The 16,052-nt window shown below is 41.9% G+C and overlaps 1 protein-coding gene across 6 annotated transcripts in view; it reads right to left on the bottom strand.

The window, feature by feature from the left end:
* The window catches only part of LOC135485889 (elongator complex protein 3), a 680,015-nt gene that overhangs the window by 508,546 nt on the left and 155,417 nt on the right, over window positions 1–16,052 (bottom strand). For all 6 annotated transcript variants that reach the window (XM_064768240.1, XM_064768244.1, XM_064768246.1 and 3 more), the window contains one exon: window positions 3,357–3,511. In XM_064768240.1, coding sequence (XP_064624310.1) covers window positions 3,357–3,511 — 155 coding nt within the window. The remainder of the gene's footprint in view (window positions 1–3,356; window positions 3,512–16,052) is intronic.

Here is a 16,052-nt window from a genome sequence, read left to right as displayed (position 1 = left end):
TCACCTTTGATTGTTACATGACTGCCTTAATGCAGCATTAATTAACTCTTGAGTTAAATCGCACTCAATAACAATAGGCTTCAGCAGCATGAATTAGCCGAGGTACATTTAGATGCACTCTGAAACGTCTAGTTATACTGTACATTTATGTGCATAAACCTTAAAGTTATACAGTCAGCATTTAGCAATATCGAGCATCTTGACTTTCAAGAAACAACTCTTAAAATCCTTGAGGCATCCTAACCAAGTAGAAAGCGGTTAATCGTCAATGCTCCACTAACATTCTCGTCTTCCATAAATCTTAAAACATCCATGGCTATCACCGTCATGTTCATAAACATGTTGAATAGAAAAATGGTTCAAATTGACAACGCCCCACTGTGCCCTGTCTTTCTTAAACAAAAACAATAGTTGCGCTCTTAAAATCCTAAGCTACTGCAGTCAAACAGAAGTGAGTAATCCTCAAGACTCCACTGAAACACTAGTTGCGGCGCTCTAATCCTTAAAGCTACTGTAGTCAAACAGAAGTGCGTAATCCTCATGGTTTCAATAGGAACGTTCACATGATCAGTTACTCATCGTTACCATTCTCATCACTGTCACTGTGGGCTGGCATGTCCACAAACAACACTGCATCACCATCATTGTTATTCTCATCAGCGTCGTGGTGATCAGCGTCCACTGGCTCTGCTTCCTCTGCTGCCCCGTCGCGATCCAACAGGACCTCAAATCCACGGCGTGGTCGATCCGGTGAAACATCAGTCCAAGCGTTGCTGATGATCGCTACTACATCTCATAGTCTGATAGGATCGCATTGGCCATCCATGCCCGTCCTCTCCTTTTTCCACCTTTTCCAATGCCTTCTAATCTTTGACTTGAAGGAGTACATGACGGCGATATCCAAAGGCTGAGCCAGTGACGTGCAGCCTGCAGGGACGAATTGCAGGATACCCCCAAGGTTTGTTACTGCCATACCGAAGTCCTCTGACCGATGCACCCGGTATCTGTCGACAAGAAGTACAAAGTTCTCATTCTGTCTATTCTCTTCAACGTGTGGTTCAAAGATTTCTGTCATCCAGTGCAGAGCAGTTTCAAGGCGCATCCATCCAGTTTGAGATGAGGTAACAACAACATTATCTGGAAGGTCCATTGCTTCTAGCTCTGCCAGCTGTCCGACAAACCCTCTGCGAGGAAATGTTATGTGGGCCTTGAGCTTGTCGCCCGCTCTCAAGATGCATAACGTGACTGTACATCCTAATTTGACGTTTGTTCTGGAAGTACGTACATCAATGTTCATTTCACCACGCGTGCTACAGGTGTAGAGGCAAGGACAATCAAACAATACAAAAGTCTGGTCCATATTGAATAGCTCCTCTGGCCTTAGGTGATATGCATCAACAAGAGCGTTTAATTCATCTCGTAGAACGGTGATGCGAGCTTGAGCATCGGCTGGGATAAGCGTGCTGTTTTTATTCTTCTTACGAAAGGAAATCCTTTTCCTCTCCTTGAAGCGATCACACCATCCCACCGACGCTTGAAAGCGCACCTGTTCTGGTCTTGTCTGGATGAGACGGTCCCTTTCTTCCTGTGGCAGATCATCCCACCATTCGTTAAAGAGATGGGTGGCTTTCTCCTGTATCTCTAAACATGAAACTGTTATTCCTTTGGCCCTTTCGACAAGAAACCACCCGTGTAGCATGTGTTCAATTTCGGGCCAGTAACCATCATATGATCATCCCGTAGTCTGCGGCGAGCTTTCTTGTGGTCCGTTGCAGCTTCTTCAAACTTTGCTCGTTGCGGTTCCCACTTTCGGAATGTATCGAATGGTATCCGGTAGTGTTCGGCATATTCACGAGCAGTCTGTACCGTTCCAGCAGCCAGGACATTTTCGAAGTCAGTTAGATGTTGACGTTTTTCTTTAACTGTATAGCTTCGGCGGCGGGCAGGTAACCCACCTTCCGCCATCATTGAGTCTTCGATTTGTACTGATCTGTACGTCTCCTTCCATGTAGATGTTGTTTTAAGCCCTTCCTAACTAAACGTTTTTTCCCAATGAAATGGAAGCATTAATTTTACCAAAGCATGTTGCTTTAAAGTCAACGCAAAGCAATAAATCAAAGAATGAGGAATCAAACTCCTAACAATGAGGCAGCCACCACGGTGTATGCCTGATCTATAATTGGTCCAAGAAAGATGAGTAGCTATTGATCAAGCATTGTATAGTGATCACCACCTATTGCCTAATCAATAGGATACTGTAGCCTGAAGAGCGTGTCAATCATTCATGAAGTAAAACTGGTCATTGACATTTCCAAATTTTGACAAGGCATTCAACTTGGCTACCCATGGTGAATTAGTGTAGTATTATCATTTGAATGGCATTTCTGGGAGGAGCTATGACTGAGGCCAGGCCAAGCCTACCAGACCTTATATCTGGGATTCTAGTGTATATCCATGGTCTTGTCCACACTCTTTTCTCATCTTTACGTCTTCTTTGCCGTCTTTCAATCAGGATACGTAAAATTATGGAGGAGCCCCCGACAATACATCTTCTTCTCTTGGATCTTCCATTGTTTATTAATTTCCGTCCAAAATCCTAATTTTCTCAGAAACATCCGATAACAAGTTGCCCAACATGTTGTTGAATGTTGTCATGTGTATACAGGGCCAAATTTTTGTTGCCCAGGTGTGTTGCCGAGATGTTTCTGAAAATGTTACTGAAAATGTTGTCAGTGTGTACAGAGCTTAAGTGGGGTGGTTAGTTTGCATATGGAAATTAAAATTGTGGAAACCTATTTTGAGGATGTGAGCGTGGTGGCCATATTGAATTTCGAATCGCGCTGATTTTCGAAAGGAACCTTCCCCTTACAAAACTGCATTAGGCCTACACCCACTAAAAATCAATTCCATCCTCCAAGCCATTCTCGAAATTGACGGAAACCGATTTCAAGCACGACGCCCTAGTGGCCATATTGATAATCGGAACGAGCCCGTTTTCGTAAGGAACCTTGCTCTAGTCACCCTCAACGTTCTTACCAAAAATGAATTCGATCGGACGAACGATTCTCCTCAAAATAGCTAAGGAGATAATGCTCCGGAAACAGACTACGGTCAACTTATGCTCTTTGACCCCTAATACCTTGAAAAGTAGGTCAAATCAAAAACCCGGATATCAACGATGGACACTGTGCTTTTGTATAGACCATCAGAACGGTCAGGCAAAAATGAGAGTGATATGTTGAGCCGTTCAAAAGTTATAGCCCGGGTGCATGGCAAATGACGCACAATGCACATCAGGCCCATACCATTGTGGCAGCACGAAGGGTCAACACTATTACTAGGAAACATGTACTTACTTGACAGCCTCCTCAATACAACAACTAGTATGTCCAGATAATGCATCATGAAGATTTCTGATGAAGCAGTCCCGGTATTCTTCAGACAAACACATGAATGTTCCTCCCATCACTATGAATTCAACTTTATCAACACTATGGCCCAGTTGCTTCAGCTAAAAAGAGAATAATAATCCATATACTTAACACCCTTATCATTTATCAGCTTGGATTTCCACTACAGTTGGAGTACAGTCCTGATAATACTAATATCAACACCTTCTTCAATCAATATCTCCCAAACTAATGCACTAATTCCAATGCGGTTTTCAGGATATCATAAGAAATCTTGTTTTCTATTTATACATTGTGGCAGGAATGCGAATGCATGAGTCTTTCATTAAGTAATCAGCCAATTAAAAAACCCTTACAAAAAACCTTTTTTTCAAACTTTTTTAAAAACCTTTTTCGCTAGAAGTAGTACAATAGTACAAAAAAATTCCAAGAATACTGACAAAAAATCATCAAAATCTAACGAGTAACGCAACGGCCAGGGGCCATTGTGCTAACCGTATAGATATTTGGTGGTTAGGAATTCATCCTACAACATTCTACAAGTATAGTATATAGGTCAAACCAAAGTCGGTATGACATGTGATATATCGTTGCTTGGAGTACCTACCAAAAAAATATCATTGAAAACAAGTCACCAATAAGCGAGATATTGCACTTTTTACCTCTTTTAGTTTTGCCTCCTGGTGGCCAAGTCGAGAACCAGATCAGATCGAAATTTGATGTCCTAGGTAACATGAGATAGGGAGTCATGTCTACCAAATTTCAAGTTCATGGATTTAGCGGTTTACAAACATGCTAGAGTTACACTCAAACGACCAATTTACGCAGTATGACCTCTGTAACCTTGAAAAGTAGGTCAAATCAAAAACCCGTACGATATGTGATATATCCTTGCTAGGAAAACCAACCATAAACTTTTAATTGAAAATGAATCACTCATAAGAGAGATATTACACTTTTTAGGTTTCCACTTCTGGCCCCCTGGTGACCAAGTAACGATTCAGATCGGACTGAAATTCATTGTCAGAGGTCACCTGACTTGGGGGGTCTTGTGTACAAAGTTTCAAATTCATAGCTCTAGCAGCTAAGAAACATGCCACTGTTTTTAAAACTATGACGACGACGAACGACAACGACAACCGACACATTGTATTGGAATTGGTGTGCTAGTTTGGGAAAAACTGCATGAAGTAGGTGTTGATATTAAATATGATCAGGACTTTACATAGTGAAAAGTCCCAATGAGTTGTCAATGAAATAGCAACAATCACCATCAAAGAAGAAGCAAGTGAAACAATATGCAACACATATCAAACCTAGGGGAAACTAGGGGATTAACTTAGCTTCTCTGGCTCGGCAAACAAACCCCTGTGACCTTTCCCCTGTTAGCTGAAATAGTACAGGAGTACATCATCTTTAAGTCAGCATCTGAGATTTCACTTTCAACCTTAGCTAAAGTACCATACTTGTGATGATTTATATCAATTGAAATGGCACTCAGAAATCCTAGAATCGAGGTTCTTGTGCGCACTTGGAGAAGACATTACTTTCTTTTCCACTGGGAAAATAACAATCAACAAGAACAAAGTTGAAGGTCCCCATCACCCAACATGTGCTACTAGTCATGGGAACCAATGAAGTATAATTATGTTACTTGGCAATCATCAAAAGTTACATAGAAAGCATTAGCAAATGTATGATGCGGTCAACGATTACTACAATTTCATATAAGGTAACTAATGAACGAAAAACTACTGTTTTCCGCCGAAAATTACCTAACTATTAATTCCCAAAATCACAGCTCTCATATTACATTTGCTTCAAACCAGAGACTGAATTGCATGGGTTTCAATGGGTTAACAGACCTGTGGGATTAAATCTACTAAATCTTTCTACTTTAAATAGAATAACCAACAGAAATCAGAATGTGGACTGCCCGACATGTGACAAATTCACTTCATACTCCAATCTGGCTGCTAACAGGAAAACCAAAGGCCATCAAACCAAATCATTATGTCGCCGTACCCTTCCTTTGTAAGTACCCCCATTTAGAAGCCTTTCTAGGGGTACTTAATTGTTATCATGATTGGCCTGATGACCCTTGGGACTAGCCGTTCAGTTTGTTTATCTCTGGGGCGACCGAATCGAAACTCCGATAGTGAGGCCAACGATAGTGGCCTTAACAACGCATATCAACTGATAGTGTACCAGCGCTAGTAAAGTGGCCGAATCCAAACGCTGTTAGCGCGCCGGTAACGATTTTACCACATACGGTAGGCCCTTTCCTTGCACCAAGGTTGGTCTATAAATATCCATCACCAGGATATCTATTTCAATTCCTTTGTAAGTTGTGGAACAAGGAAAATATGAGGGCACGGATTGCGCGGTAATGTATGGTATAGTGCTGAAACATTCACCCGTTCCGCCCAGTTTGTGACAGTCTAAAGCCTAAACGAAATCGTACTGTTGATTATTTGGAGGCCGAAAAACGTATTATTGTGAGGCTGTTTAGCCGTAATAATGCAAAGTTTACGGCCAAAGACTTGGCCAAAATGACGCAGAGGAATAAAGATGCTATATACACCGATATCCTTCAGCAAGTTAATGCTGTAGGTGTCTCTACAAGAAATCTCAGTAGCATAAAAGATAAGTGGCAGGGCCTAAAACGGGAAGTAAAACAAAAAGTAGCCCGCATTTTATACCCATGGTCATTTCCCTCAACGAAGTCCATCGCCACATCACCTTCAACGCGCCACATGTTGCTTAGAAGTGATCTACCTACTAATAACAGTGCGCTAAAGGAGGTCCCGACCGCCTGTAGTGAAACGGCTTACCGGCGCCTATCTGTGACATCATTGGTAGCCTAACAAAGTTTCTATTTGGTCTTCCTAACAACGCCGGAGGCTACCAGAGTTTCGATTCGGGAAAAGTGCCTATTGTCATTTGGCCTATACCTCTGATAGGCATTGATAACGCTATCGGAGTTACGATTCGGTCGGCCCTGGAATATTTCCTAGCCATTAAAGAAATAAAAGGTAAACTAGTGTGCTGTGTCACCTTCGGGAACGAGACAGTTCACCAATAAATCTATCTCTATCACAAAAAGCTCTTTAAAAATTTTTAATAGACCGAAAAATGATGATTATATAGAGCTGTAATAGTTAGGTATGTTTGTCGATTTTGGCGGTTTTCTGTATTTTGATGACAGCCACGGCTGTGCGTCCCCATTGTTTGGTGTTTTCGATAAGCCTGTTGTCACTATTCACCTGAAAATTGGTAATTCAGTACTGATAAGAGTGCCAATGGCACACATTGTTCGGTGGTAAGTCAATCATTTTATTCCAGCAGGCTTTCTTCACTCATTACTCACTCTAGGGTTTCAACAGGGTCCAGTTCGCAGGCCTACTGCAGTGGCAACGAATATTCTTTTCCCTGTTACACACTGCAATATCTGCAGACAAATCGCCATGATAGCAGTGCTCCAGATGCGGGGAAATCACACCTACAACATTCTAGGTTTTCAAATTTTCATGGGGGAGGGCCACCAGAAACCCTGCTTGGGCGTGACTGTGGTGCGCAGCAGCCAACTACATCATCTGCCTCCCGAAATATATCACGACCGCCGGTTGATTTTGGGGCCTGTGCAGAAGGCTGTTATGCACTGATTGATCAGTTTAATTAGATAAAGGCATAGATTGAAGAGAGGAACTTTGAAGGTAGTGGCCCGCCGCTTAATGTAATAGAGTCTTGCGACATGGCAATCTGTTCCTATAAAGGCTCTAAAGGAGGAAATTACATTAAATTACCATCGAAACAAAAGCTGTCATCAATGAACCATCAAATGATCAGAAATCTTTTTTCTATGGAGTCATAAATTGAATTGTGGCGAACATGATTACTGCAAAATTGGTCCGCCTAGGCCAAATAGTAAATGCTCTAAACATAACACTTTAGGCGTTGAATCTTTTTAGAAAATCAGAAAATGCTACACCCACACTTCATAGCACAGGGCTATAACATAATAAATATTGGTGCTATGTCAATAGTCGTAGAGTTTAATGTTAAGTTTGACACCCAGACCATGAAAAAATAGAGAAAACAAATTCTATTAACATTCTGACCCCCCATGCCCCTTTCTGTGCCCCACCCCAACCATGGCCACAAGGGGTAGGAAAATGAAAGTAAGCCTCTTACCACAATACACAAGCTTTAACACGTGTTTGCCTAATGAATAATGTACACGAAGTATCAATCCTACTCCCCTAAAAACTCAAAGTTTGGCAAAATGAAATGGCCAGGGCAATTGTGCTCACCCCATGTGAAAGAAAAATGGATGGAAAGCATTGTATTGTGTCATGTAGTGTTAAGTCTGATGAAGGCCAAGCAATAACGTACATGTGTACTCAACACCCTCTTCGGCTACAATGCCGTATCTTACTTGATTGTGACATCATGTTATGATGCAGTCTCTTACATCACCCTCTTAGGGGCCTTGTCCAAATTATTCGCCGAAATTCGCCATAATTCGCCCCAAAAATGTCACAAATTTGCCTTAAATTCGCCAAAAGTCTCCGGCGAATTTTGGCGAAGTTCTGACGATGTTTGGCGAAGTTTGGGCGATTTTGAAGGCGAATTTCGGTGAATTTATGGCGAATTATCGGCGAATTTTTGGCGAATTAGCGGCGATTTTATGGCGAATTTCAGGCGAATTGCAGGCGAATTTCAGGCGAACTTTCGGCGAATTCCCGACGATTTTTCGACGAGTTTTTATCATTGAACGTTGGCGAAATTTATACCAGGCAAATTTCGACGAGCAGAGGCGAAGTGAAAATCGCCGAAATCTGGCGAATTTCCGTATTTTTGGGCGCATTTTTTTACCAGAAAGCAGTCACAGCTCACCCTGTTCTTTGTATCGTCATCCTCCTCATTGTACGTCCAATGGAGAACAGAGAGATTTCTGTAATGGTGAGTACAAGATTTTTTCTCTGTTTTTTCTACAGGACACATCGGGCAGTCACGTGACAAGGGGTTGGTTCAATACCTGGCACTGGCACGCTGGCACTGGGACTGGCACTGGCTCTTGCCCAAATGGTCTGCAGTGCATCTAATGTGCGACTGCTTGTAATGTTTTTACGTATTTTTGATAATGACCTTTGAAAGCCCATATACTTCAGACCCTTTATGGCATCAAAAACAAACTTTATTTTCTCCACTGATAATAATCTGTAGGCCCTACCACTGAGCTGTTTGCCACATTAGCCAACACCCGAAGTGAGTGTCAGCTCCTATTCAAAACCAAGTTTGGGTGTTGAACGATGGTGTTGGCAAGTGTCAACACCTATTCTCGGTGTCAAATGGGTGTTGGCCACATCCAACACCAGTATATAGAGGAGGGGGGGAAGGGGGGTACCTGTCCTGACGTCCCGCTAAAATTAATGGCCCATCCCGATTCCCGACAGCAATATTGGCCGAATCCCGCTAAATGGAATGTAGCACGTTATGGTGTGAATGCAACATTCAATTAGTACAATCTAAGATGCCTAGTCATGCTGGGAAAAAGGAAAATAATCTGCTCGCCAAACCATTTCATCAAATAGTCTAATAATCCACAGGAAGCCGTTCTACCAAATCTTGTTCGTGTATGTACCACCGAGCATGAAGTTCGGTGCTTCATCATTGTCACCATCTGAATAACTCACAGACATAAAAATCAAGGTGTTCGAACGGTTGATTTATAACAGTATGCTTGAACATCTACACTTAAATGAGGTTCTGTTTGAACGTCAGTCTGGGTTCCTTCCTGGGCACGATACCCAGAAGCAACTTGTTGATATAACACACATGATACTGTCTAATAGGGAGTCTAACATGGAGACTAGGGGTGTTTTTCTTGACATTGCCGGTGCCTTTGATGCAGTTCCTCACTATCTCCTACTTAAGAAACTCTAAGCCCATGAAATTAGGGGTAATTTATTTTCTCTTATTAAGTCATACCTATTAGGTAGAAGTATTCGTGTACGTGTCAATAAAAGCTATTCTGAGAAGTCTAGACCGGACTTTATCAATTGTGGTGTACCTCAAGGGTCAATTTTAGGACCGCTTCTGTTCCTTGTTTATATCAATGATCTCAGTGATGTGGTACAAAATTGTCTTCTCTATTTGTATGCCGATGATAGTTCCTTGTTTTTTCCTGTTCACTGTAATGACAATTCTGATTTGTCAACAAACCTGATTCAAGAAGACCTTGACCGGCTGTCAGAATGGTCTAAATTGTGGAAATTGGAGTTTAAGGCATCCAAGAGTAAGGAAGTAGTCTTTCACTCGCCGCGGAGAGCAGCTAGGAATCATGGTCAGCTTCACTTGAATCAGGACATGATTCATAGGGGCTCTTCTCATAAACATCTCGGCTTAATCCTTGACGAATGTCTTAACTTCAGTGAACATCTTACCGATCTAATTGTCAAATGTAATGCTATGCTAAACCCGATGAAATTGTTAAAATCATCAGTCCGATCAAAACATCTTGAAAAAATGTACATGTCTTTTATCCTGCCTCATCTTGAATTTGGTTCAATCATTTTTGCCTCTGCTCGCCAGATTTTATTAGCTAAACTTGATCAGATCAATTATCGGGCTGCCATAATAGTTAGTGGCTGTCTACATGGAACAAATCATATGAAACTGTATAAAAGGCTTGGCTGGATGACACTTGATTCCCGTCGAGTTGAAAAGAAAGTAATTTTAATGTACGATGTAGAAAATCATTCTGTCCCGTCATATGTTTGTAAAATTTTTAACTCATATCGTAATCAGGTTATAGATGCTAGACTTAGGCAACCTAGACCATATCGTCTTCCTCTGAATGTATCCCAGGGATTCTCCAAGTCCATGGGACACTATACCAACTAATGTCAAGCAATGTTTATCGCGTAATTCATTTAAATATAATCTTAGATTACTTCGGAAAGGGCCAAAAGACCCGCTTGTCTCCACTAAATTAGATTTAACCCGGTATGAAGAACTATATCTAAATAGAACCAGGTGTGGTTTGATCTTTAAATCACACCTGTTTAGTCATAATTTTACTAATGTACAAAGCCCATCCTGCACCTGTGGTTTTAAGAATCAATCCACAAAACATATATTTCTCGACTGCCCTCCACTTCTAGATCTTCGTGTCTCACTGTTCAATGACCTGGGTTGGCTGACCAACTTTTCTTTTGTCAATTTTCACCGCATAGATGAGCGCCTGCAAGCCCTCTTGTATGGTCACAGTTCCCTTTCAACAGCTACTAACAAGAAAGTGGTTGAAAGAGTTGCCAAATTTATTTTTGCTGTGGTAAATTACTTTGCCGACCATTGAAAGGGCTTGCAGCGCTGCATCACGTCTGCCCCACGATGATGATGGGGACAGTATAATGTGAATGCGCAAAAAGCATACTGACGAGATAATTTTTACCACAAACTCATTGGCAGTCTTGAACATGGAAGTGATAATAAGTAAAGTACTATGAGAATATGTCACATTACATATGACCGATTTAATGGGTTAGTAGTGTCTTAGGAAAATGGCGAGATAGAAATAAGACATGAACATAAAGCGATTTCAGCGATCCCGATACAGATAATACATGAAAGATCCCGTTTCCCGTCAAATAAGAAAAACCCTGTTTCCCGACGGCAGCTCTGTGCCGATTTTCCCGACCATTTATTTTTTCCCTCCATCCCGATTCCCAGGTGTAATGTTTTTGAGTGTTTCTGTTTATGAGTGTTTCCCCTCATTGTTTGGGAACGCTCAAAGATAGATTGACAAGTTTTTCTGTGTTTCCCCCTTTTGAAAAGTCATGGTCTCTCTGGCTGCCTATTGTTTCGAAACACTGACACATGGGGAACAACCACAGATGTTACACCGGTACCTTATACATTCACTGGCAGTGTTGGATAAACCCTTAAAAGTTGTGTTGAGTCAATACCCTGGTAGTGTAGTGTTCGCCCGACACTTGCCTGTGGACACATGCCTGTGGTGTTCAAAACAGGACACCTTATATTGGTGTTGGGTGGTTGTCTACACTACAAATGGGTGTTCGAGATGTCAACACTGACTATTAGTGTTACCACAACACCCCCCACAGGTATTCAAAATTGGACACCTAATGTGGGTGTTTGGGCCGACACTTGTCTGTGGTGTTCAAAATTGGACACCAATAATTAGTGTCGGGTGGTTGTCTACACTACAAATGGGTGTTCCAGGCACACTCATTTTGAGTGTTAATGTAACACCACTTTTGGGGCTGTGGACTCGGAGTCTGGACTTGGCACCGATTGCCCGGAGTTGAGGATTTTGATTCTCCGGGGTGGGAGGTTCCCTATAACTTTTGGACCGGACCCCATATCCCTGTCCATATCCAAGATGGCCACCACATTAACAATTGCTCTTTCGCATTCTGCTCCTTAACTCAAGAACCTTTAAATATTAATGGTGACAGACCTGAAACGTCTGTGGTGTAATGACCTCCCCTGTCAGTTTGCCCGCCCCACAACTCAAGAACCAATACAGGCAAGGCATTTATGTGGTCTAATTGCATACTAGTAGTCACTTTCATTTTTTGAATGTTCCTAATTCAACTTTTCCCGGCAGGACTCTGACAGTGATAGTGAAGATGACCTTTGGATGTTCCCATCAGAAGTATCTGAAACAGAAGGTAATATCAGTATTACAGTAGCATCATCCAGTTGTATCCTCATGATTACATTTTCAGTTTTTCTCCTATTGAACATGAACCACCCTACATTAAAATTTTACATGAAGATACATGTATGGCATTCTGTAACAGTCTACCACTTTCTAGTACTTCAAAAATCTATGAAAAGTCACATCGTGCTACGAGTAACAGATCGTATTAAGTTCAGGGTTTCTGTCATTTCTTGGTATATTATATTAGATGTTAATTTCCAAACAAAACAATTTCCCATTATTTCCATTTTCAGATTCCAATTTCACTATTGTTCCAACATCAGAATCCGAATCTTCACCAACTAGCCAATTTCTACCTCCATAATTACCCTGGCCCCAAATGTTGAATCACTGTTACAGGAAAACTGTAATACTTTACCCAGCAAAAAATATCGTCTTTTCTATCGATAGAAAACGTTAAAATGTTTAGAAACTGAGATTCCATTATATACCTTGGCATAAAGAATACACAAAAGTGATTTGGCATCCTGAGATACAGGTTTTTGAGATTCCTTTGTCCCTACAAAATAATATAATATCGAGAGCCGGAGCATATTGAAAACCACTGGTGCCGAGGATGGTGATTTGGGGGCGTTGGCTTCCGGTGTCTAATCACATGGTTTTATAGAGATTTTCAAATAAAACATTATTTTCAAAAATTTCAAAACCGATTTCCACAAAAGAATATTACCTTACTTAATCTGTAATGATGAAATCCACCAAACTCTATTACTTACTCCAAATATTAATCGTGAAAACATACTCCTTTTGAAAATGAGAAGGCGGATTCCCTAGAGTCACTCAACCACTCTCTTGCATTACATTAGCCCATATCCTCAATGCGCTCCGCTCCGACTCCGCTGTAAATTGAGCCTATGTGCCCTCAAAAAAGTGAGGGAATTCCAGCACCACGCATTTTAGCTTACTGCGCAGCCCGCTGCGCATACAGATCTTGCAGCCCTGTAGTGTATTTTGCTATGTAACGCCCGTGCGTGGAGCTTTTCTTAAAGATAGCTGTTTGGGGGGTGGCCAGACTATCCCTGTGCTATTTTTAGGGATGATCAGACAGTCACCAGGTGCATGCCCCATGTTATTTTTGAATCAGCCAATCACTTTGCCTGAGGTGACATTGTGACGCTAGACATCACATGGAAATAATTAATGCAGAGGCGTGGTCTACATTGCATCAACCAATCATTTTCGCAAAAGGCAGGTAGCAGTTCGTCCCTTATTGGTCTAGCATTACATTACAGAGAGTGGCCCCGATGTATCCAACTTATGAGACGAACCGGCCAGGGGTCACGTGGAGTACGGGTCACATGACAGCGAAAATGGCAGCGGGCATGCCATTGAAGACTGCTTCAATGATTAAATAGCCGAGGCAGGCCTACAGTGACAAATTTCATTCATAACAAGCTCATACACAGCGAGTACAAAGACAATATAGCCGTATGACAATTCACATTTCACCTGACATGCCTGATTAAGTGTTTTATTTCATGAATTTGTCATGTTCTTCTCAAATGTCGAAGTGTGTTACTAGCATTACCACCACAACGTCATTAGTGTATTGGATTTTGATGTTATCCGCTCAATAAATTGCACCTCGTTATAAAATATTGTTTTACCTCATTATTCCTTTGCTTGAATTGAAAAAAGCAATATACCATCAGAAAGAGCATCAAATTCTCCATAATATACAACAAATTATATATTTTTTACTATTAATGTACGCCTTGTAGCGCAAGATAAATAACTCCGACGGCGTCAATGTAGCCGCGACACGCGGGAGTCACTTTGGTTTCCATGGTCATTTACGCGGGAAGCAGTGCAGCGAGCAGACGACTCATCGGATCGCTACCATTTTTTTTTTACCAATCAGAGGAGAGCTCGCCATTCAGCCCGCATAACCAGTTCCGTTTTCGAATGGGCCGCTCGGAAAGTTTTGAGGTGAGTTCTCCCGGCTACTGCAGTCGCTAAATCATTGCGGATGCATAATGTTTGTAATCACCAGATTCCTAAAGCTTCACAGATTGCAGTGATATAACTCATTAAATAATTTACAAAAGATTACCCCAGTAACAGGCCACTAAACAAGCCGATACCCCCCGCTTCAATGTACACAACGACAGCCGTTGAACGACCGACGCTCTGTCAGTGATTGACAGCCAGCCGCGACGTTCATTGGTCGAAGCGCGTCGCGTAGCCACGCCTCACGTCGATCATGACGCGCTTGTTGCCCCGGAGATCTGATCGTCCAATAACTCGCTTCCAAAGCAGTGTCGCAGGCGGAATTCCCGGGGAATCCCCGCGATACTCTTCGGCGGGCGTGTTGCACTGAGTGTAGCGTAACGTACTTTGATTTTACGCCGCCGTTACCGGAGAATGCCATATCCAACGTGTTTGAAGAAATAACTAAACAAATGCATTTACTTTGTGAAAACAGTGTTTTATTTGTGAATATTGTCCTAAACAACAGTCATTTCATTGATTTGAGATGTAAGTGCACTTGAGTATGACATTGAATTTCTGTTATTATTAATCATAGAGTAACCAGGATGAATTACAAGGCCTGTTTTATTAGATATAGGCCCAGTGCAAGGTAGCAATATTTATTGTCCTAAGCATCTGTCTCTGAACTCTGGTGGGGTGTGTGGGGGTAAAAATTGACTCTTTCATGGCAATGCACACTATTTCATAGTACCAACATTATATTTGGTGGTAGTTGTTCAAAAATTGGTGAAGAGTATGATACTGTTTCATTCCCAAGACTGGTTCCAATTCATGTTTTCCAGAATGGGCAAAAAAAAGAACACTATCAGCTATCCCCACCTTGGCAAAGTTGGTTTGTCAGAAAGTGTATTTTCATCATCCTCTGCACCAAATGGCATAGCGTTGTCTTTGGAATTCTTCACAATTGGATTAGTTTTGGACTTGGAGAGGAAGAGAAAACGCTTACGCCTTGATAGAGAGGCTACACTTACATGGTTAAAGGGACTTGTCACTTTTGACTTGGCCACATTTCTTGAGCAGAACAAAAACACTTTTTATGAGAGATTAGATGAAGTCGCAAGCTTGCGCAATGGATGTCGATCATGTAAACTCCTTGAAGAACTTGGAACTCTTGAGTCAGCTTTATTCAACTTAGAAGCGGCACAACCTGCAGACATACCCCCTCAGCCACCATTGCCAACAGTTGCAGCCCCGATGATAGAACCCCCTCTGCCATTGCCAATAGTTGAACTGCAAGACCTCTTGGTACCCACTGCCGAACCTCTACTGCCAGTGCTGCTTCCAACAGTTGGAAACTCTGGCACAGCTGAAGATGACAACCACCCAGAGCCAACTGAGGAACTTCTCCTGCCAGTCATGCCAGTTCCACTGCCACTGCCAACCGTCAGAGCCCCGACGATGGAACCCCATGCGCCAATTGAGGTGGAAACTTTGTCAGGTCGAGTACAGACGAGGCAGGCAGCAAGTCAACATCATCTTGACCGAGAAACCATGGTAAAAGAAAGAAAACTTCAGGCTTTGGAAAGCAAAATTTTAGAACTTGAAGACTTTGACGTGCGCAATGCTAAACGCAGGGAACCCCGCCACAAGATGAAAATCCAAGAGTTGCAGAAAGTGATAAAAGCATTGAATGGGGATGTTTTGGCGACACTGAGGGAAGAGAATAAGGTGCTTAGAGAGCAACTTTGAAGGGAAAGGAGTATGAAAAGCTACTATAAAAGAAGGGGGAGAAAGCAAGAACAGGCTGAAACATGTGTACAGGTAGAAGAAGCAGATCAGTATGTAGAAGTGGTTGACAATGATGAAAATGAACGCATTACTTCGAGGGAAGGTACTGGTAAAAATTCAGAACTTAAAACCAAATGTTAGACTTTGTATTGCAGAACTTAAATCAC

The sequence above is a fragment of the Lineus longissimus genome, chromosome 4 (genome assembly GCF_910592395.1).
Source record: "Lineus longissimus chromosome 4, tnLinLong1.2, whole genome shotgun sequence".
Classification (NCBI taxonomy): Eukaryota; Metazoa; Nemertea; class Pilidiophora; order Heteronemertea; family Lineidae; genus Lineus; species Lineus longissimus.
The sequence above is the reverse complement of the archived record's forward strand: the minus strand, read 5'-3'. Positions and strand labels throughout refer to the sequence as shown.